The 24,405-nt window shown below is 40.1% G+C and overlaps 1 protein-coding gene across 11 annotated transcripts in view; it reads right to left on the reverse strand.

Moving 5' to 3' along the window:
- Positions 1-24,405, reverse strand: part of HECW1 (HECT, C2 and WW domain containing E3 ubiquitin protein ligase 1) — a 248,733-nt gene that overhangs the window by 44,941 nt on the left and 179,387 nt on the right. For 7 of the 11 annotated variants that reach the window (XM_064419767.1, XM_064419773.1, XM_064419763.1 and 4 more), the window contains 7 exons: positions 22,021-23,394; positions 18,489-18,590; positions 13,114-13,264; positions 8,677-8,807; positions 6,055-6,176; positions 3,038-3,223; positions 2,268-2,402 (listed from right to left, as the gene is read on the reverse strand). In XM_064419767.1, the coding sequence (XP_064275837.1) occupies positions 2,268-2,402; positions 3,038-3,223; positions 6,055-6,176; positions 8,677-8,807; positions 13,114-13,264; positions 18,489-18,590; positions 22,021-23,394 (2,201 nt within the window). The remainder of the gene's footprint in view (positions 1-2,267; positions 2,403-3,037; positions 3,224-6,054; positions 6,177-8,676; positions 8,808-13,113; positions 13,265-18,488; positions 18,591-22,020; positions 23,395-24,405) is intronic. The other 4 variants (XM_064419793.1, XM_064419794.1, XM_064419802.1 and 1 more) reach the window with 3 other exon arrangements.

The following is a 24,405-nucleotide window of genomic DNA, read 5'->3' on the forward strand; positions in this document are numbered from 1 at the left end:
TTTCTTGTTGTGGTTTGTGTTGGTAAGGAGATATATATACTGCCATATTCTAGCACCTTCTCTGAGCTTCTCGCTAACCAGGACCTCTTGCCTCTCCATTGTGGATGCCTGCTTCCTTCCTCTTGCTGTCTTTAAAATCTCTACCCTGTAATCATGGATGCTGACTTTCACTGCAGGTGGGAAGTCCTTTAGAAGGAATAGAAAGTGCTTACAAACTGTTCTGTTTATAGAAGTGGCAGAAGGAAATGAATCACTTAGTGACCTATACTTTAGTTACTGATATCCACTATAGCTACCCGACCTTTTCTTCCAAAAATCACGTAACTAAGAGTAGCAACAATCCCCTTTCTTCTGTAAAAGATTTATAACCCTTAAATAAGTGCTTAATAAAGAACTTGTAGCATTTTTTCCAAATTGATATGTAATGCCATTTAATATCAGTAATCTACACAGAACAAAGGATGTTTTTGCAGAGGTCCTTTATTTCATTACCCTGGCTCATTTCTGTGCCTTCTCTGGCAACCACAACTTCACTATTCTGATGTCCTTCAGGCTCCTTTGACACATGTACATAACATTGAAAACTGGTGAGTTGTCCTTCGTGGTCCTTCATACTGTCCTGGTGACAGCTTCCAGAGGCCACACCATCTGCTCAGCAAAGAAACCAGCAAAACTGCAGACAGCTGGACACATGGTCAGGACAAAGCCCCACGTGTGAGTCTACAGACATGATTTATAGGCCAAAGAGCATCCAAATGCACTTAGAGGAAATGGCATGGAATATGAGGCTCTTAATAAATTGACTGAGCTGTAAAGGGTTGGATATTTTCCTTGTAAATGAGAGACTTTTAGGCACCAATCCAAAGTCCTTGGAAATCAATGGGAGTCCTTCCAGTGCAGCAGCAGACACTTCCAAATGGGAAGCTACTTGACTACAACAAAGAAGTTTGGCTATGACAAGGGCATAGAAGCATTGTGGGATCTGAGCCACTAAGACTAGGAGGTGGCTATTTCATTGGCTGATCATGCCAGAACAGTGGCCTCAAAGAACAGTTTTTCATTTCCCCAGATTACTCAAAAGTATTCAATACTTTTGATTTCCTACCCTTTACTGGCTTTTTTGGGTTTATTGCATATTTTTCCATGCCAGCCTTGCCAGTACTTGCAAAACCAAGTGTATTTTTTGGGCAAGGTCATCTGAGCTGTTCAGGGGTGTTTCTGTCCCTGACATGGCAAATTTGCAAGCAAGCCTCAGGCAAGCATGGGCCCAAGCATGAATCATGGTGCAGGTGGCTATCACAGTCATGCCAGTAATTCAATCACAGCAGCAACACTAAACTTAAGGCTGCTGGCAGAGGGAAGTTGTTAAGCTGGTCAGAAGATATGACTGAAACAGATCCATTGATACACTTCTATCTTCAAAAACTGTGGCTCTGTATTCACCCAAGATAGAGAGCACATGCCCAAGCTACTTATGCCTGTTTGCCTTTGGTCCTGAAGAACTGACCACCCACCCTGTTCGCTCCTAATCCCAAGCCACCTGGCAGTGAGAGAAATTCAGACCGGTCCTGCTGCAATAAATTTTGATGCTAATTTCACAAGCATTTCTCTGGATATTTTTGTGGGAGAGAAAGATCCTTTCACAATAGTTCATCTCTAGTTCTATTCAGCAACAATCTTTACAAATGTTTCACTGTATGGATTTGCTATATGAAGAATGTGATTGCTGGTACTTTTTCCTACTCAAATCCACAATGCAAGCACAGCATTTATGCTTATTTCAATCATATCTATGGCCCCCAGTGATAAAAATCATCCCCAAGATCTATAGGAAAGATATTTAATGCGACTGAAAGCTGGGAAAGCAAACCTCAGCACACATTACTACACTACTTCTAGGGAGTCTATTTTTCAGAGTACAGTGTCACAGTGGGGAATGAAGAAACATATGAGGTATCAGACTATAAAAAAATTAATGAATAACTTAAATAAAGCAAGGCCAGGATGTCAAATATGGATTATTCTGTTAAAATCACTTCACATCAGTTATGCTTTACTTGCTTATTATTTTAGTCAGAAAACCATCAAAATATAAACGAGCAAGCTCTGAAATAAGCTCTTCAGAAAGACAAAAAAATCCCTTATTGTCTTTGGAAGATCGACATTCACAAGACAGTCTGTTTCAATGCTTTTAAAATATAAGAAGTTCTTATAATTCTAGAGAAGACTGCTGTCAAAAGTTCCTGAGTTGATATGAGCACAGTTACCTCTCCAGCACTGTAGCTACGAAGCCGCTGGAGATGTTGGCGGTGAGTCAGGTGATTTGGGAGACGCCCATTCTGCAGTGGGATCCTGGGATCTATGAAGGTGGTAGCACGGCTATTGTGGTCAACGAAGAAAGACTGAAATGCAAAGGAACAATGGTTTCTTTAATAAGAAGGCTGACAGCCCTATGATGGTATCGCAGCAACGCAGCAGGAAAACCACTGGCAACTGTATGTGGGAAATACCTTGGATAAGTGTAGTCCATGGAAGGCATCTGCAAACAACAGGACTCAACTGGCCTACTCAAATAGCTCTTAAAAAAATATCTGAAGCTGTGTAGACCAAAATCATGTGCAATGGCCATGATGTAAACAAGACAGGAGAGAATAATATTATTGGGAAATGCTGCTTTAACATATTTGGTGGTTCAGAGGTCAGTCAGAAAGCTTCATTCAAGGCAGAGAGACACTAAGTCAAATTTTGCAGTCACAACAGATCTACTCTGGCTCAAACATTGTTGCCCGTCCAATGCTGTCTTGCTTTGGTATTATATACAATATTATTTGGTATTATATACAATATTCTACAGAAAGCTAGAAATGCTTTGAAACTTTGAAGTTTTTTTTCCTGCTTCTAAAATAACTCTCCTTGCTGCTTGTGTTGTTTAAACCAACCCTTCACTGATTTTGAGTCAAGAAGGAAGGAACTTTTAATAATCACATAGTCTGGTGTGCTGTGTTAAACAAGTGATCAGTTTTGTTGGCACTCTTACCTTGCCCTGCTGGTCAGTTTTTATCTCCCAGCCACGAGGAAGCTCCAGTCGGGTATCAGCAAACATGTTGATGAAATTTACTAGATCTCTGTTGTGCTGATACCGCTCAAAATTACGAGCATCTCTACGAATCTTCAGAATCATGTGCTTCAAGCAGGTACTGTTGGTGAAGACTCGATAGGCACTCTATGAGATGGATAACAAAGAAGAAGAAACCCAGTTCTGATGCCAAAACATATTTGGTTATTTCACAGGCCACGTGCCCGAGGAACTGAAACAAATCCTGTTAGAATCAAGAAACCCTTCCATCTCATTGTTTTGATTTGAATGACTACTTTACATGCATATGCAGAATTAAGAAATACAATCTGAAAAGTGAACCATCCCACGCATTATGCACAGTTAGCTTGTGTAAGAACTGCCTTTTTAATGCACTTCAAAAATGGTCAGCTGAAACATCACACACTCAAGGTGCATGTAGTTGACCCGCTGACCCTTTCATTGCTTTTACTGGTTGACAGAAACACTGCTTGTGTGCCTCAGCAGTGCCAGAGAGATGCAAGACAGCTGTGAACATCTATTTTTGCTATAACTGAAATCAAGATGTGCATGGTAGGACTCATGAACTTAAGAGGACCCCAGAGTAAATGTCTCCATATGAGCTTGCTACCTTTTTTATGGTGACTATACAGCCACAGGACAGGAACAGACACTTTTTAATTGTCTATTTTTGTAAAATGTGAATTGTTTCCTGGAATGGAGTATTTGTTTCTGTGATGACTACAAGGCTTGTCAGATGGAGACACTTCCATGAGTCCAATGAACACCACCCCTCAGGCAGCGAGTTGTATCTCGCAATGGGCATTAAATACACCTCTAGGGGAATGTGGCCTGAGGCAGCTCAAGGGAGTGAACTGATCTGATTGCAGAATAGGGGCCTAGTGAACTGTATTTGTTGTTCAGTGTGTGTTGTTCAGTGTGTTCAATGATAGAGCATCACAAAATAATACTTGTGCTAACAACACACAGGCCCATGCATAGGCTACTCTTTGAATCCTTCACTTCAGGGAAAAAGCTCCTTAAGACAGAGTAGGAAACTTCACAAAAATCTCCTGAATCTTTTGTTAGAGAAAAAATGAGTGTCTTGGTTTGCTGGTCAGCCAAAAGGATTGATTACTCATTAGAGTAATAAAGACCACTGGAGGACTCCTGTCTTAAGTGAAAAGCTCCACTGTGCAGACCTGGACTATGTCCAGAGAATCAGACCCAGCAGCTTTGAATTCTCAATTTTTATGTGCATTTAGTGCATTTTAACCACTGTAATTCAATAAAACATCTACAGGTATAATCTTTATTATGTAAGGATTTATTGTGGCGACACCACTGAGAATGTTCCCTGTAGCACAAGGTTCCTAATTATGGCAAGGGTTGGTAAATGCTATGAAATCATAGAGATATGATCTCTGCCCTGAAGATATGACCTGCTTATAACCCAGGAAAGCTTCATGGTCACAGATTTTTAAAATCCCAGCCTACTACATAACAAAAGTTGTATTTTAATCTAATGTATGATCAATGACTGCCTTGAATATCTCTAAGCTGCACTAGGGAAACAAAGAGTGTAATGTAGTTTTATCTCTTCATGGAAATAAAATATCTGAAAAATGAGAGCTTTTCTCTTTAATTCTAACTCCTGGGTAATATTTTCCAATCCCAACTTCAGTAGCATAATTAATAGCTTGGAATTTTAATAGGGGCTTCTGGTTAAATTATTACATTCGTGTTAAGGCAAAAGTTATGTGGTGCATTATTCCTGTACAAGTAGTATCTGCATGACCATTTGACAGATGTTTTAATAGATTATTCTGGTTCGCACATTACAGACAAGTTTTTAAGATAAAACTGACGGCTTCTTTCTGTTTTTTTTAAATTTCAGTCACTAATAAAATTGGGATTTAGTCTCTTGTGAGCTGTTCTTTACACAACTATGGAATCAGTTGCTCATTTTTCCAACAACCATGCTCGTCAAAAATTACATTGCTCCCAGCTATAAATCATCATATAGCACCCTGCTAATGGAAGAAATTATCTGCACTCCACAACCTAGTTCAGGGAATGTCAGATGAGTTAATACATCCCTTCCTTGTCAGGATCTCATGGATGATAATCTCTGGCAGATGCTTGGAGATGGATGGTTGGCTTCAATCCACAAAGTGCCACAGCCAAAACCTGATGTCTGCAGTTAGCTAAAACACTGTGCTGAGGCAACTTTCAGTGTTTTACTTTCTCTTCCTTTTGAAAAGGAAGGTCATTGCTACCCAGAAATGGATGACTTCCCAAATAGTCAGAAGTCATATTTAGATGCCTTGTTGAACTAAATTCCAGCTATGGCAAACTAGGACTGCATTTCCTTGTGGGACTGCCCTATCTGCTTCCTCCTGATACTACATTTTCTCCACTCCCCTCCAGGTTTGCAACAAAATGTGTGGTTTTACTGCATTAATGGGAAAAAAAAGTTATTTGAATTTTGAAAATTTGTTTTTATATGTGCTTTTTCCAAAATAGCTACACTGACACAAGTCAGTATTTCTTTCACTCACTTATGCCTGCCCCTGTTTTGGGAATGCAAATTGCAAGAGTTATTTTTCCCTCTGGTGGTATCTGAGTAAGAATTGGTGCTATCTGAGTAAGATTTCTCAGGATGCTGGGTCAAAAGACAACTTCACTGCCTGCAGCAACAGACAACAGAAACAACCAAGGATTCCTGCTTGTTCTGGGAGGATAACAGTAATGAGCTTCTCTGTGCCATGGACTATCTCATGTGAGGCAGAATCCCAGCGAGAGCCTCCTTGGAGCAGCCTGGCTGTGGTGTCCCCAGCCTGCTCTGGTGCTCAGAAAGGACAACTGAGCCCCAAGTCACACAATTCAGATTCACTGTGCATTCTCCCTGAAGGTCTGGGACACAGCACTAGGACTCAAAAATCAGTAGCATGAGAGAGCAAATCATAGTGACTCACATAGTTTGCATGCAGCACAGTGAAGAACTCGGGATTGGTGATGAACTTCACAGCTGGAGACTGCAGCAACAAGGTGATTTTTTGAGAATTCACAGGAGAGAGGGAACCTTCCCTCCTAATCTCTGGAAAAAAAAAGCCACAGAATCTTATTAATGTAGTGGCAAGCACAGTCTGTTATTTAACCTTTCAGAAACAGCTGCAGAAGTTATGATATAAAAAAGCTACCACCTGCCAAATGCACCTACCTTGGCATTCCCAAGACAAGCAAACTGATGGAGGTCCTTATGTTTAGTGATGCAGAGTGTACCACAGCAGTGCAGGAGCTGGATGCCTTCCTGAACTGTAGCTTATGAAACTCTGTGTCAAGTCTGCTGCTGTCCCCAAGTATAATGTAACCACAGCAGTTTCCACCAGGTAATGGTTTGGTTCAGTCACCCAGGTCCATTCTGGTTTCCCCTGCAGCTGATTTTAGAGAAATCTGATCTCCAATTCCAGCATTACCCTTTACTTTAATTGCACTGGTTTTGACAAGTCCAAGGTTTTGGGGACTTGTATGATAAAAAAAACCCAAAAACCAAAACCAGACACAACTGCATTATTTTTAATCTATATCAGTTAATGAAGCACAGGAGCAGAACTGAGCACTGAGAATGTAACCCTGTAGAGGTAGAATGCTCTTTAGCTACCAGAAAAATTCTCCCTATCACTGAATTATGCTTCGGTGTTCTGGAATTTTCAGGTAAAACTAGATTTTATTTGCAGTCCAAGAAAACTGGATGCAGATGTCATCAACAGAGCAAATAAATTTTCACTTTTTTTTTTTATTATCGGTTATAACTTCTTTTTTATTCTTGCTGCACACATCATATTATTTTATCAATTTAAAACTGCAGACTGGGTCAGTTTCTGGAGCTAAATTGATTTATACTAGCTTAGAACCTGGATTAATGTGCCTTAATTGTATTCCTTCTGACATTTTTCATTTAAATTAAAAGGCAAATAACAAATGTATAATACTGCAGCTTTTTCTTTCCCTAATGTGTTTACACCATCATTGACCTTCTAATTATTGGAATTTTATATAATATTTATGTTTTCTTCCAAAAGCAAAGCAATTATCTATAGCAAAAACCATTTCCTAATAACTTATGGTAACATTTATCACACTGATTAGCTCTTTGGGTTTAAAACAAGAGTACATGTTAAATAATAAACTGAACAAAATACTTAGTGGTGGCAACCCCTATTAAATTACTATTTTATTGTCTATGACACTAAATGATTATACATATTATAAGTAATGGCTACATTACTTATAAATACTAATAATTCAATGTGTACCTCATTTCTAGTTCTCTAACATAAGAGAACTGAGATATCCTTATAAAATCCACTGTAGGTAGAAATCCCTTTTAATTGCAATGCAAAAGATAGTAATGAAACTTTGAGCATCAAGTGTTAAACATCCTTGGCCAAAGCTGATTTTCAAGCTAAAAAAACCTAATGGATCAAAACAAATAAAATAGGATATTTTTCTAAACTTGTTTAAAAAAATTATTATTTTTCTATGTATTTTTTCCTATTCAGCATGGAAAACTAAGACAATTAAAGCAGATGCTGTGCTGGTTCTTTCCCATTACCAATCCTATTTACAGAGGGATGGCAAAAGGATAGCAAGAAGTTGGATTTATGCACAGCAGACAATACAGAACACAAAGTTTGGTGAAGGTAAGAGTGATCCAAAGGAACACAACTGGTCAATCATTTTGCTGGTGCTAACAGAGCAGGGAGTTATTTTTTGCATGGTCTCAAGTTGCATAGGGAGCATTAGACTGATTGCTGATACCTCCTACTTGAAACAAACACTTAAGACTATGGTTTCCCAAATGTTTTGAGAAAACATTTTTGGTAGGAGTGTGATTACCAAGAAAAAGAGTAGAAGAGACCCCTGCCATCCCATCCTGCCTTGGGTACACGTTTTCCTCTTCTGCTTTGTAGTGACCCTCACTCTTGTTTCCTTATCTAACAAACCAGTTCTCCACCGAGAACTGAACTCCAGGCAGTTCGGTTCTCCACTGTAGTATGGGGTTCTGTCACATAAATTAGTGGTGAACAAAAAGACAGCTGTGCCTTCTTTGGTGACAGCCCACACTTAGGTCAGCTTCACAGCTATCACAAAACCACATACATGATGCCAGGGCCGCTGCAGGTGCAACCACATGGGCAAATGTGGCAGTGCAGAAGCCAAGCCTAACAAAAATAAACTGCAAATGCCCCAAGCTAAAAATCACATGGCCACAAAAATAAGACAGCACTATTTTTGCAACTACTAGGTGAATAGTATTCACCTAGCAGTTGCAAAATGCCTCTTTCATTTTAGTTTCAAATGGCCCTTTACTAAGGTAAAAATGCTTTGTCTGTCTGAATAGTTGTTAAAGAAGAACTGAAACTGTTGTATCCAGCACTGTGCACATCTAAAAACAGTATCTTCAGGTCTTTTTTTTTTTTTTAATTAGGTTTTTCAACCTTGTATAACAAAATTCCAGTCTCCCCTGGAAATGCAGATTTCCCCAGAACTGAATGGCACTGAACATGCCACTCAGAAGCTTTGTTGCCCCATACCTGGGCTTGGCTGGGAAGGCTCTGCCTCAGAGTCACTTCCTCCTCCAGTGGGAACTCTCTCCACCCTGTTGTTTACCACAGCATCATCTTCAGTCCTCTCTGTTGCAATTGTTCGCTGGATGTTTTGGTACCTAGATACATTCATAGAAAGGAACAACAAGATTTAGTTAATAGGGATGCTTTCTGTTGCTTTCTGCTTTAACAATCAGCACAGTTTGAATGACTCCAATATTTCTATCTTCAGCGTACAACAGAGTAAGAGCATAGCTGACTCTTCTCTTGCACTTGGTACAGCTGCTCACACTTAGGCCAACCAGTACTCTGCAAACCTGGCATTTCTCACTGACTAACAAATAGCCACAGAGGGTGCCAAGTCAGGAATACTCAAACTTTAGACACGTATTTAGGCTACGTGCTGCTACTTCGTGGCTTCCCTTTAAAACATCTGGACATCTGGAACCCAAAACTAGAGGTGGATTGGGGTTTCTCCTCTCATTTAGCTTTATTAAAGCATAACCAATGAAGTAAGGACCAACCCTCTGATGCACCGAGTGACCTTCAGTCTTTCTTATTAAATTACTGGATGTGCATCCTGAACCCTGATAATAAATCTTCTTTACCTGATGAAGAACAAATAGCCTGGAGTGTTTTGAATTCACACTAGAGAAATCAAATTCTCCTTAACTTGTTCACTCATAGTGACAGATGAATTGGTGAACATGTTTTCTTTCTTTGGTTCTACTGGCAAATTAGGATGTCTTATGTGTATTATAAATGCATTTTATACAGAAAGAGAGAAAGGAAGAAAAAGAAAGCATAAGATGAAAAAAAGAACTAGAAAGAGAAAGAAAAGCAAACCTAGAAAACAGACTTAATTATTTTAATTGGCTTTTATTCCATCCTTATACTTTTAATTCTTTTTTCTTCATGGCATTTTCGTGTGCATTTGAAGCAGGATGGCTTTGCTGCCTGTTTTTAATCTGATCCAGCATTCTTTGTCTTTAATTTTTCTGATTTACACTCTTTGTTTTCCTCAGCTAAAGCTCCAACTTACAGATTTTACTTACTTTTTGTCTCTTTATTTGTTAATGCACACTTTATGCCAAATTAGAAGTTAGGCATGAGTACGTTCCTCAAAGTGACACAGGATCATTAAAGACAATAGTTAGAGTTTGGCTTTTTGATATCTCAAAAGACATAATCTCCAGTAGCTCACTGCAAACCAATCTTAGGTGAAAGGGCTGGAGATAATTAAGAAAAAAGTAATTAAAGCTTTAATAGATTTATACTAAAATTTCACAATGTTATGTGTCCCCCTCCAGCACCCAAAGTCATTTAAAGCTACATTTAATGTATATTTTGATAGTTTAAGAAAACCTGCATCTTTACAAGGAAATTCTGATAGCAGGTTTTGCAACAGCAGGAATTTACTGCAGTTTTAAACCCTGTTTTAGACCTACATTTTGCAGCTTTACTCACTTGACTGCAGACAACTGAATGAAATTTCCATTCCAGTACTGGAGGAGTTTTACAACACCCACATGCAATTGAAAGGAAAGGAAAAACCAACCACAAAACCCCCCAGGTTCATATAATCAAGGGATATAAGCACACATATAGAAAAATGCTGTACCTTCAATTTAATTAGATGGTAGAAAATCCCCACTTGCGAACCTCAAAGAGCAACAGCAGCTGTATGCCAACAAAAGGCTATGCATTTCTTTTGCATCTCAATGCTATAAAATAATCTTATATAAATACCCCAAAATGCCAAAGTAATTGGAGAAAACATTGGAAGCGCAAAAGTTACAGGAATGCCTCTGGAAATTTCAGTCTCCTTTCTAAGTGATTTGTCAAAGAAATGGAGCTTAAGAAATACCACACTGTGGCTGTCCTAACCATGATGGCTGAAATTTCTTATGTTGATTATTATCTTTCAAACTAATGCAAAGACAAGTCTAGACACACATATGCTGCAAAGTATCCTTTCAACAGAGCCTGAACAACAAGGGCTGTTATCTGCTTGACCAACAAGTAAGCAAGTCAGGTAGTGCTCCAGAAAATGAGCAAGGGCCTTTAAAATTAGAAGCATGCATGTTTCTTTGGTGTTTGCCCAACACCTGGATTCCAGTTTTACATTCCCTGTATTCTCAAGTGGCTCTTACAGCTAAAGGGAAGCTTGGAGCACAGAAGGAAAGCAGGACTAGGTTTAATCACACCTATGGGTTTTTTTTCAAGCAGAATTTCCAAAGCTTTGTGGTTTTGGCAGGGCTGGAAATACCAAGCTTCCTTGTAATATTTTGGTCTTTCCATTCCCTTACACAAATTAAACCAGGAAGCCAAAAAAAAGTAAATTTGGTTAAAAGAAGAGTCACCAAGCTTTTTCAAACTGCAGAGTGATGTCGAGTCCAAATTTTGTTTGAGGTTAGAGCAAAAGTTCAGGCTGCTGCTAATTCTATCAGCAAGGTCTATGTTCGCTGTTGCCTCACCTAAAATGGCTCTCAGGTGTGTTTGCTGAAAAACATTTCAAATCATTAAGTTTGAAACACAACAAAACAGAATTCTGAAATGAGGTCTTAAAACAAAGTCCAATCCTCCACAGTGTTGATATTAGGTATGAAAAGCATGTATCCTGACATTCCTGAAATGTGGAGAGATGAAATATCTAAAATTAGGTTTAGGACTAGAATAACTTAAAAAAATATAACAGCCAGGTTAAAACTACAAAAATTACTTGCTGCTGGGCAAATACTTAGGAGATTCAGTATGAATTCCTTTTTACTAATATCTTAGGAAAAGTTCACAGGTAACAATAGGAGATATTTCTATTCAACTTCTTAAAACAATAGAGCTCCTTGGCAGAGAGGAGAGAATCACCAGCTTTTTTCCTTAGTCCCAAGAAGCCATGACATTTCATGTTTAATAAACTGCAAAGTCTCCAACGGAACATGCATAAGTAGAGATTTGCCACTGCTGAGAACTCCATACTTCTCCCTTTGTAACTGGATATATGAATACTAAAAATGTATAGATTCAAAGAATATCAAACTTGTTAACGCTCAATTCCCAACCCAAACCAGAGATAGTCAATTAACACCCAAGAGAGATAGATAGCCTCCATGAAAACACTGAATGATATGAGGGAAGGAGGTCACAAAGACAATGCCTACACTTCAGCTTCTGCTGTGATAGCTGGTTTATTAACCTACATTAACTAACAGACTGGTAAATCACTCTTATAGGCATTTATTCATTTTATGATTGTTTTGTACTTCCATGAGTTCAACCTAAAAAAAAAAAAAAAAAAAAAAAAATTTGGATGTATCTCCACAACAACTTTCTGGTTTCTGTGGCAGATAACTTGCTTAAGTGGTAGCCAAATAGTCTGAGCTTTGACATGGCTAAAATCCCTCTTGAAGACCAGTGCTAAATGGCAATGAAGTCATGTAAATCTCTTGACAGAATCTACATTAAACATTCACTTTCTTTAGGGGTTTTTTTGTTTTGTTTTGTTGGGTGTTTTTAATATTAACATGGCAGCTTGAGGCCTTATGAGCAAACCTATAATGAAAACACATACCGAGCAGGTTCTCTCATTTCTGCAAGACATAACTATGCTATGAAATACTACTCAAAATAATGCATTTTGGTAACAAAGGATTACTCTTCAAGAATGTTTTGATGGTGTCAGTTTAAGTTGGCCCTGTTCTCCCAGAGTGCCTCATTAAGGGCACAGCAGCTCCCAAACTATTCAAAGTACTCTGAAAAGAGCACTTTTAAACTCTGCATCCTTCTCTCAGCTGCAGATCTTTATCTTAGCACAGAAGAAAAGGCCAAAAAACTTTTGTGGCATTTTATATGCTATAATTAAAACATAATTTCAGTCTTGCTTATCCTTTTCTAGAAAGGGCATCATTATAGTAAGCAGGGAATAAAAAAAAAAAAAACCAACAAAAACAAACCCTCTTTTTAAGCAAAAATGGAAGATTTTTGACCAACTGCCAACTGTTTATTTTTTTCTATCCTCTTAAATTCAGTCTAAAAAGCAAGCATGAGAAGAAAATGATAAACAAATCTATGTGTGAACTAGTCAAACAAAGCTAAAATATAGACGACGTTAAGAGGTATCTCAGCCAGCTCAGAATGAACTGACAGATTTACAGGGCCCAGCGCAACACTAAACAGACCTGTCTACCTCTAGAAATGTGCATGGTCCTATGAGAGCAGGGCCCTGCCCTGGGAAAGGAGACAGACCTTTCAACAGGCCTAATTAGCTTGGGTAGAAATGCCACACGGCAGCAATTCCAGTCAGTTTCCAAAAATCTTTGCAGCACAGCACTAGGAGCTGACCCATCAACAGCACTGCTACAGTTAAGTAGCAAAAGTGACTCCATGCTTTGGAAGAATACTCCCTCCCCTTCTAGTGCAAACGCTCACCGGCGGTTCAGCTGCTCCATTTGCTGGATGGAGCCAGACCTGTGGATCCCGTCCGGCGTTGCTGCGGCTGTGGGCCGCTGCCACGTGGTGGTGCGGTTGACGTGATCCACGTAGAACACTCTCCCATGGCTGTCTATCCGAGCTTCCCAATCTAGGGTTGAAAAAAAAGGAAGGGGTGATGTTGTCAGTGGGATGCCTTCCAGAAAACCTGCGTGTGGGAGGTATATACAGACACATATACATAGACAGACAGGGTATATACACACAGGAGATACTATATATATATATATATAGCCTACATGCAATACATACCATGTGTATATATTCCAAGTACACAATCAAGTAAGTGTATCTATTATTTGCTTGTCTCTATATACATATATGCAGAATATGCATATACAGAAACATTTCGTACACAGCACACAGGTAGGCCATGAAATTCACTAGCACAGCACATGAAAAAAATAGTGACACATAGGGGCTACATTTTTAAAAGGATGAGGTAATTTTTCAATTAGGGATACTGCTTGGCTGGATTCACCGCAGGTCGGAGTAGCCACAAAGAACCAACCCTTACAAGAAGATTACATCTGAGCTAATATGGCAAATTCCATTTTTTCTTTTGGTTATGTTTTAGAACAAACATGTTTCATTTCTCTCCTGTTTGCAAAGTGGCTTCAAAGGACAGCATACAGCAATTAAAGGCTTCACTGAATACTGATCAGAGCCTCTTTGGACATACCTTAGAAATCTCTCTAAACAGAGAATTGCTCTCATGAATGCAAACTAGATTGAAAGTTTGCAGAATAATATTGAGCCTTCTAACATTATTGTTTCCTGCTACTGTTATTGCTCTCCCATGACTGAAAACTAAAAATTATTTGGTATATGATGGCTTGTGGAAAATGGTAATGTTGATAAAAAAATAGTTTGTAACAGAGGAAATTCAGAAGTGAGTTAGCTAGCAAAGCCACGTATCAAACTGGTTGGAATGCATGGAGAAATGGAATAAATTAGGCTTGCTAGTTTCATATTCCCACATGACCCATCAGCTGATGACAAATCTATGTAAATACATGCACATACTTTCCACACGAGTTTAGATGCAAACCTCACTCACATTCACACACAAATCCACATATGGTGATTACCTTTGAAGGCAAACACTTCCTCATGTTCCCATATTCTTACTATGATACCATCTTCCCTGATGAGTTCACTCCTCCTATGGTTTTCTATGATCAAATTCAGGATCATCTGAATTTCATACTTTATGCATTTCATTTCCTGTTCTAAGAGCTGGATGGAAATTGCACCTTTTCCTATATATTTGGAAACCGATCCTTCATGACCAGTTCCCATCCTTTGAATGCTGGCCCTGACTAAATCTACTTCCCGTGTTTGATCCCAGACAAGTGTAGGCTGTCTGAAGACCATGCCCTTGACAGCTGAATCCCACAGACCTTAAAAGATGGGTGCTGGGAGTCCTTGGAGAAATCTTCTGCAAGACTCCGAGACACGAAGAGCCATAAACACATGCATTGCTTCTTTCAAAGCTACCACAGTCCTTAGAGACACAAACCCTATGGGCACACATGCAGCATCTCTCACTGTGAAAATCACTACATTATTTAAGGAGAGGACTTTCTCTTCCTCCTCCAGGTAAAGTTTCCCACGGATGTGGTAGATGTTTCAAGAACAAGATCACAGCTTTGTGAAAACCATGTCTAGAACATAAGACAGTGAAAAAAAGCACATCAAATACAACATATGCACATTGAGGTAAATCAGACTGAGACATAAGGCAGGTTGAAGGTCAGAGCCTTGCTGAGCATGTTGGCACTGGTGGCAGGTATACCACTGTGGGTGGGAAATGGCCCGTCTGTAGATATGCATTATCTGCGGTATCCTCAAGGAAATAACCTTGACCAGATCAAAGATGATCCAGCTCAACATAATGAAGGTCTTAATTTTTCTTGCTGTTTTCTGGCAAAGAATGAATCCTAGCCCTCACTCCACACTATTGCTGTACCTCATAACAAGTTAAGAATGATATAGGTCGACAGAGGATTAGAAGCTTGTAGGCAGTGCTGTAGAACCACACTCCAGACAGCTTACAGAAGAAACCAATTGGTCATATTGGTCTAAAGTCTGCTGATGGACACTTAACAAGAATAAATATACCCAGTTACACAGCCAAACAAGGTTTTATAATAGACCCCTGTGCACCATGATCTCTACAGGCTCTTTTGCACTAATTAAACACACCTTAGAGTTCCTAAGCTTCTAAGCATGATATTTGGAAACTTAGGAGTAAGGAAGCTTGTCCGGAACTTGGAGATCACAGTGAAAACATCAGGTCAGAGTGGATTATAACTTCCAGAAGGCTGTCACTTGTTGGATGTGTCAGACATACAGCAGCAGTATGTACAGACACGAACTACACCTGTCAGTGAGTGTTGCTTCATTCACTGATTTACAGGTATGTCCACCTGAAACCATGGGCTGACACTGGCATGCTGAAATATTATGAACTGTGTCTCATGCTCCTTGCAATAGCATTTCTAGTCAGCTGAGTAACTCTTCTTTTGGTTACCAGGGCAGGCTGTCAGAGGGTGGCAGGTACAACTTTAGTTGTATGCAGGTAGCAGGTGTACTTCCTAGCCTGTAAGTCACACAAGTCACTGAAGCTCCCTGAATATGCTACCAGATTTATGGACAGATGGATGGACACCTGCACAGTGAGACAAACACACTGACAGGTGAACAGACAGGCAGAACTCTGCTTCCAAGCTGTGCTCAAGTCCCTTCATGCTACTTCAGGGGCAAAGGATATCTTGGAAGCAGCCAAATTTCCTCAGGGTCTTTTGTTAATTTTTCCAGTCAAAATAAGACTGTGACTACTACAAAGACTAACCTCTATCTAACCTTCACAGTAAGAGCATGCTAGATCATGGGCTAGGGATGTAAGAGTACTGGTTCTGTTCTCCAGTGATCCCCCTCCATCAGCCAAGTCATATTTCACAGCAGCCTCTGAAACTGCTCTGATTTATATCAGAGGATGCAACTTTTTTTGGCAGGATCATGAGGGCAAAGAAAATACATTGTTTTTTCCTCTCCAAGCTCAGCCACGCCTTCGTCAAAGCACAGCTCTGAACTAGGCACATGTATTTTTCTTGGCTTCAGTTCTGTAGGGTTTCCAAACACAGGCATAATAAGGGGTAACTGGCAATGCCGTCATGAGGCCGTGCAAACACCACGAATCTGGTGTTAATCTCATATCAGACTTAGCCTTCAGACCGGTCATGATGAAACTCCTACATAAATAATGAACCTGTTCTCTTCATTTTCCCAAATAAAACTGTCTGAAATTAAATTTCCTCCCCAAGACCAGCTGTTGTGGGGTTATGATGAAATCAAGCTATTCAGAAAACTATTCAAAAGAGAAAGAAGACTCTTCAGAAGATTCTCCATGATCTAAATAAAATCAGTCAACACTGAACCTTCAGCACTGGCAGATTACCTTCCCCTCTGCTTATAGATGGAAGCCAACACTGCACATGAGAAGTAAGCCAGCTTTGATCATATATCTTTGGTTTAAAATATTAAGTTTTTTCCTTTCACATGATTGAAGAACTATTTATCTAGGATTAGGAGATATTAAAGGCACTGATATAGCAATACTGAATTAAAAGACAACAAGAATTTCTAGATGGAGGCTATGGTTTTCATTTTGAAATTACTGTAAAATTCCATGGAGAGTTTTTGAAAATCAGTTTCCTAAGTGATATTATTAAATTCAACTTTTTTTCCCACTCAAAGTTAACTTAGTACATCTATTCCTATCAAGATCAATATATTTAAGCCCACAGTGTCAGCCGTTATTGTAAAAATCATGTTATATGCTAATGCTGAAACAAAATCCTACAAAGGGATATCACTTCTGTACTTTATCATCACATATTGCATTTCATGTCCTTACACCCTGTTGTGAAAGCACTTGAGAAAACCAGTGGTAGAAATACTTGCCGTTTGAGGATAACTATAAGAAAGAGGAAACATGTATTAAATTAGTGCTGGAAGAACATGGAGTAGATTTACAGTATATTCTGTTTACCTGAACTAGTGTTAGTGTGCTATCATTAAGTCATCTAATAGGGAATGTGCCTGATCCACAAAGAGTTGCGGTAAGAGTGGGAGGAAGAGAAATATTTCCCTGTTACAGAGGTAACCGTTCCCGTTTCATCATTCACTGGCAAGCCACAGTGGGACTCTAAAAAGACTTTATTGGGCTAAAGGCATTTGAATCATTCATGCTACTGTGCGGCTGACGCCAGCATCGGGGCTATTTTCAGCTCAGGGAATACTGACAGCATGGTTGGCAAATGATGAATTATTTGTCAAGGGCACCATACGCCAAATAAGCGTGTTCCTGTCTTGGGCTTTGAAGAAAATAGAGCGCTTTGTTTGTACGCCTGGTTGTTTTTGTGAGGCACTGCACATTTCAGGCTGTGAAATCCTGCGCTCAGTTGAAAGGTGATCAGCCGCACATCGCAGGGCACAGAGTGCGCTCTGCTGGGCACCGAACGCCAGTGCAAGAAGCAGGGTAATCCTCCGGGAATCCATAAAGGAAAGGCTACAGAGAGAAGTAAAAACAACTCCAGCAGCAGCTTTGGTGTTAAAAAACCTGTATTATCGGGCTGCTAATCTATTACACTATTTAAACCCTCTCACTTTTATTCAATGCAAGTGTAGACTCCACTACAGTGCATAATGAACATCAAGTTCACTGATTATCAAATCCAAGGACACTATAACAAGACCACTATACATGAGCTACCTTTTCACAGCTTCTGCTGGTTTGGTTCAGATTTGGACCTGTCTGTCCCAGGAGCATTCTCACTGTGAAAGGGCTGCTGCTGGACCTGCGTGCAGACTTGACAGACCACAGGGACTGCCATCCCAAACCATCTTTGAAGATGGTTACAGAAAAGTGGAGACAACCATTACAGAAAAATCCGAGTACTTTGCTGATACACCATCCAGAAAGCCGTATAGCCAGGCTTCCAGAACAACTGACAGATCCCAATCACTGAAGTCTGAACACATTGACTGGAAAAAGGGAATGATATTTTCATTTCAGGGAAGAAGATGGACCAAGGCAGAGAGGGAGGTTATGGAGCTTGTGCAAAACAACACAACAACACTTGAAGTCAGGATCAAATAAGGGAAACAAAAGGGCATATTGCTTGGGTTCTGGAGAATGTATATACAGAACAGACGGGGTTCTTCAGAAAGACATACTGACCTCTACACTGTTTGAGTTAACAGGAAAAGCTGAAAAAATGCAATAAAATAAAAAAACTAAAGCTTACTTGGTGGAAGAGGCTCATCGATAGTTGGGTAGTGATGATGGTCAGGCCTCAGAGAAGGAAGCTGGCTGACTGGCTGAGAATTATGGAGTAAAGGACAATCACCTACGGACAAGATATTCAAGACATTGACAGTCATTCATTGTTTTTACAATGTGGTTCAAAAAATGTGTTACTGTAAAACAAGTGGTTATTTTAAAAATAGGTTAACCTGATGTACTAGCATCTCTGAGTATTCCTGTTTTCAAGGCACTATTTTAATAGCAACTCATATGGCAAAGAAGTATTAAAATAATGCAGTCAAGTCTCTTGAGTCAATGCTGACTATTATGGGCCAGATTTCGGACTTACAGACACACAGGTGTAAGCGATAGAAGAATCAGGCTTGATGTCTTAGAAATACTATTCATGTACAACTAAGCTCAAGCTTCTGCAGCAATTGGCAGGTACATGCAAAATCCTGGTTCCAACTCATTCCATCAGTGGAATAAAAGGCCCAAAAGCTGCTTTGGATCTTTCTCTCCTTTTCAAAAAGATCAATGGCTGCATATGTAGACTGTAATGGCAGGATTTTGCAGTCCCTGCAAAGCAGAAGATCATCCCCTTCCATAGGTATTTTTCAAAATTCAAACAGTCCATCTTGGGTTGAAGGAGAGAGAATGAGAGGACCAGAAACAGGTAGGAGACAGGTGGTAGAAGAGAAGGACAAAAGATAGCAAGATATAGTAAGGATCTAAGATAAGGAAGGAAGACCTGAGATAGAGAAGAGGGAAAGAAGAAGAAGAAGAAGCAGAAAAAGAAAAAAGAAGAAAAAGAGCAGGCAGGATATAATGCAAAGTAATTCTTTAAACAATAGCATTGTATATATGTTCATATATAAAATCAGAGAATGGCTTGGATTGGAACGGACCTTAAAGATTATCTCATTCCAATTGCCCTGCCATATTTAAATATGAAATAAATGAAACCTAAGTAAATGTCAAAGCTCACGTTCTGTTGAGAGGAACAAATAATTTAAGATCAAGTCAATGCTTATAAAATCCTTTAAGAAACGAAGAAGTTCTAGTAGGGATGAAAAAGCATTCCATGTCTTAGACTTAACATGCTAAAACTTCACAGGTTCCAGAATAAAGATTCCTTCTTGCCTTGTCTCTAAATCTTAGAAACCAGGACTATTTATCTTACTAATGGACATATTTGCATATTGTGTGGTAGCAGTTTTTGACTATAACTTCCAGCTTGGCTTGTTAATACAGATACACTCTGAATTGCATAAACATAATATTACTTGCATCAGAAAGATGCAGCTTATGGAAATAGATATATTAAGCTGAATGGTTCTGGTGATTCTGGGAATGCTAAGCCAAATTCACTGTGTACCAGCTGGTTTAGCTCTCCTTAATGGTAGAATCTTAACAGCCTAAGAACCTTAACAGCCTTAACCTTTGCAAAGATCCCTAAACATATACCAATCAAATGTAAAAACAAATTTACCAAAAAAATTAATTATTTTTCTTAAAAAAACCAACAGCTAGAATGCAGAAGCCAATTTTGTATAAAACTGTAAAAAACCTCACACTACTCAGAAATGAGAAAAATCACTTAGACAAAAATACTCCCCCTTCTAGGTGCTCTGATGATACTGTATGGCCTGTTAAATGCCTTCATTAAACCTCTTGTGTATAGGCGTATCTCACAGGCATATCTGCTGCATGTTTTGAACAGACAGCAGAGTTACATAAATTTATGACTCAGTGCTAAAAGTCCATCTCTCACAGCCTTAAAAATTGTGCTGTTACTACAGGTGTAGCACCAACTACCAGATCACCCATCTATGTTTCTTTACTTACCTCACCACAATTGACTCTCCCCTAGTCAAGATAGTTACGCCAAGCCAGCAGAAGCATGGTAGTGTCAGTCACCTGGAGTGGGTGGAGGTGACCACATCTACTGTATTTGTAACAGCTGCCAAGTCATGGAACAATGCACACATTGACTGAGGCACCCTCAGTGACACCGACTGAGTGCTAAGATCTGGGCTGCCCTTCAGACACATGCTCAGCTAAACAAGGCAAAGCCACCATGGACACTGCAGTGCTCTTTATGGAGGCTCAAGTCTTGGTGTTGTACTGAATCCATATGCAGAGACACCCTCTCCCACCACATCCCCTATCAAAAGCTCACACAATTCAAAATAACCACCAAACCTGCACAAAAGTTATCACACATACACAAGCTCGTGCTCCCTTAGCTATACTTGCGTGTAAATGCTGTTCACAAGCAAAGGCTCTCACCTGCAAGGAAGGAAGCTTGGTTTCTATGCCTGTATACTTCTGACAATTTAATGATTTGTACTAGATTCTGCTCTACAGACTCAGTAATTCCCTAGTCTCAGCTGTCTACAAAGTATTTACACAGGCTGGTGTAATTTCTTTCTGCAGGGACAGGGTCTGTGGCAAAGGAAGTTGTGAATAAATAAATTGGGAATGGAGAAAGAAAACATAGATGAATGCTTTAATTGGAGTTCCTCAGTGATGTCCAAATAGGTTATCCTTTTGCTGCCATTTTAATTTGGTATCACTTATAGAGGGAGACAGAATTTGGGAGTACAAAGACTACCACTTGACCTTGCTGCATACTCTTGAGTGGCAGCTGAGTCCTTCACTTCTTCAGCTGGAGAAAAATTATACACTAGCTGAAGAAGAGAGGAGTGATCAACTGGAGAAAAATTATACACTAGCTGAAGAAGAGAGGAGTGATCAACTCCCCTTCTCCATGTAACTGCAGAGAGCATGAAAGGAGTTACCAAAGGCGGGGGGGACTTAATTTAACTGTGAAGGAATTGGAAAAAAATAGTACCTAAATTACAAAGACAAAAAAAAAATATTCTATCTCTAGGGAAGGATAGGGATACAAGAGTTTTATTTAATATAGTTAAATGTCCAAAGTACCTAAGAAAAAATATAAATCTCTATTGAGTTGCCCTGTGATGTCTGAGGTACATTTGTTTGACACTTGAAGAATTGGAACAAATGGGGCTCAAAAACTGTGTTTGTAAGAGCTTATGATTATGTATGGCCAACAAAAATTTACAGAAACTGGCCCAGACCTTTACGTGGTGTGAATCAGCATATCTGCCCTTCGACAAGCACAAGCTGATCCTCTCACTGACTATCAGAAGTATGGCAGCACATCAGACATATGATATGGAAAAATCCCAGGAAAAAAGGAATGAGTTGGTGGATGTGATAATGCTGATCTGCCACATAACTAAAGTAGCTGATCTTGATATTTTAATGATGCATGTATATCTAAAGTAATTCATATATACAGCTCCCTACCTGATTTAGTTGGTTTTGTTGAGATTTTTAAGGACAGGCTCAATTATCCAACCCTCCCTTATATCTGGCCCATCTCACAGCCCCTGAGTTTGTACGAAATAAACCGTGAGCTATTCAAAACCTCAATTATCTGATGCCTTCTGTGACATCTAGATAATCAGGGTTGCCCAGAGCATCAGTTCTCAGGATCTAACCTTCTCTTCTGCTGCTTGGACCTGCTACTGGGGTGTCTAGACCCTCTGTGGCTCTCTGTGGATTCCCACCATGAGCTACTAGTTCATCTGGCCACTGGGAGGAGCCATCCACTTGCTCCCTGTCCAGCTCAGGGCTCTGCACTGAATCTGGCACTGACTCAAATGCACTGTTCTCCTCCTCATCATCATCCTGTGAGGAAAAGACCGTGCTCTCAGAAATCTTTGCGCTGTCAACAGAGGAAAAACGTGTATGGCTGGAGAAGCGATTGTTACTGTCGTAGCAGGAGGTGCTGTAGCATGAAGTGCTGTAACAGGAGGTGCTGTAGCAGGAGGTGCTGTAGCAAGAGGGGCTGTAGCAAGAAGTGTCGCACGCCTCACATTCGTTGTCACCATTGGGCCTGGAGCTTGACTCGCTCTCACTTCCTGTCCTGAGGGGTTCCCCATCCAACAGCCCATCATTCAAGTCAGAGAGTTGCTCATCCAAGGTCCCAGGAGGCACCGTGCTCTGGCTGAAGTTCTCTTCAGCCTCGTTTTCCAGAGGAGGCTCTGCTGCCACAGTCTCACTTTCACTGACCACTTCCTTATCCATCACCTCCTTGACAGTAGACTCCTCTTCGTTCTCCCTGCCATTACCACCATCTTGCTCTTCTTCCCCATCGCTGCTCATCTGTGCCGAGGGCAGGCTGTGGAGCAGGTTGTGTATCCGTATGTAGTGTGTGCGAGGGGTCTCTGGCTCACCACAAGCTGAAGCTATGACTGTCTCAAGTTCAGACACAGGCAGGGAGCATGGCCTGTTTTTCCTTTTTGCTGTCGTCCTCAGTTGTAGCTTGTTGTCTTCTTCCTCCTGGGCTGAAGCCCCTTCTTCTTCTTCATCCTGACTCTTCTCTAGGTCTTTGCCAGCATGCACATCTGCACTCACCTCATCAATATCTACTGTTTCTATGCTGGTCAAGACTCCACCATCTCCCTGAATACCAGAATTGACTTTGTTATTTTCCCTAACTTCGGGCTCAGGAGGAGACATGCAAGCCGTCAGATCCGACTGCTCCATGAGGTCCGTAGCACTCAAAGAAGGCAGCACTTCTCCTGGGATGGATTCCAAGGGCTCAGGAACTGGCACCGCATCAACCTCCCCATCTCCTGCTAGCTCTTCATTTAAGCTGTTCTGGTTGACTTCCCCAGGTGGTTTGACAGCCCCTGGGCTATCGACACTGTTCAAACTGTATCCATTTAGCTGTTCTGGAGCTGCACTTTCTGAGGTCACTGTGTTGATGCATGGAGGCTCACCGAGGCTTTCCTCTGTGGGGTTGTTCACAGGGCTTTCCGGGAGGTCAGCTGGCTCAGGATCTGCACTAATGGAGACCTCTTCATCATCTGTATGAGACAGGAAAAAGAATTACTTACTCTTTTAACAAAAAGTTTGACTGAACCGGAGGGTTGGCTGTGGGGGTATAAGCATCCATAGCAATCTGAGAAAATGAAAAGCATAAATGACAGTGAAATGAGTAGGCAACTGAACAACTATCAAGAAGTGCTGAGGTTTTTTTGCTAGGCAGTTTTTGTACATTGGATTTAATAATGGGTTTGCTCACGGTGGTAATCTGTATGCAGCACCCTTCCTCCTTGCAGCACTACCTGAAGGTAACACCTTCTTGAAACTTCTTGAACCAAAACCGCATCAGAGGAATATTATGGGAATCAGGGAAGTCTTCTCTGAGATTTTAATGATAGCCTTCTTGTCACACCAAAGCTGGCAAGACTCCACAACAAAGAATGCAAAAACTATTTTTACCACCCCTGAAAGGCAAAAACTTCCCCCAAATATCTCTTGACATGATCCTCATCTATACCACATCCTCTCAGATGTCAAACAATCTGGGCTCTTTCATGCCATCCAAATAGTCAAAAGACAGAAATCAGGGTTTCCCAGCATGTGAAAAGCAGTGATTTCCAGCCACTAATGCAGCTGCTGTTGGCTTGACAAAGTGTAGCAGAGAGGGCAGACAGCCTGAGAAGCAAAAAGTCCCTGAGAAATACTGTCGAGACTGTGACATGAAAACCAAGGCTCAACCTTAGACCATTGCGACAGTTGCTTCCAAATTACTACAAGAGAACAGGAACCAAAATCAAACCAAAAGGGAGGCAAGAAGTGGAACATACAATTATTTTTTGTTTTACTTTTTAATTATTTCATTAAAAATAATTAAATTAATATATTTTCTAATCATCTTTGCTATTACGTTCTCAATTTTTACTTATGAAGTGCTCAAATGCAGATGACTACAAATAGCACCCCATATAACAATTTACTAGGGCAGGTGATGGAGAAGCAGATGAGACTCAGTTTTCCACTCTCTTCTCTCCCAGTGATGTAGTGGAGTATTT

This window comes from Passer domesticus, chromosome 1, assembly GCF_036417665.1.
Source record: "Passer domesticus isolate bPasDom1 chromosome 1, bPasDom1.hap1, whole genome shotgun sequence".
NCBI classification, from domain to species: Eukaryota; Metazoa; Chordata; class Aves; order Passeriformes; family Passeridae; genus Passer; species Passer domesticus.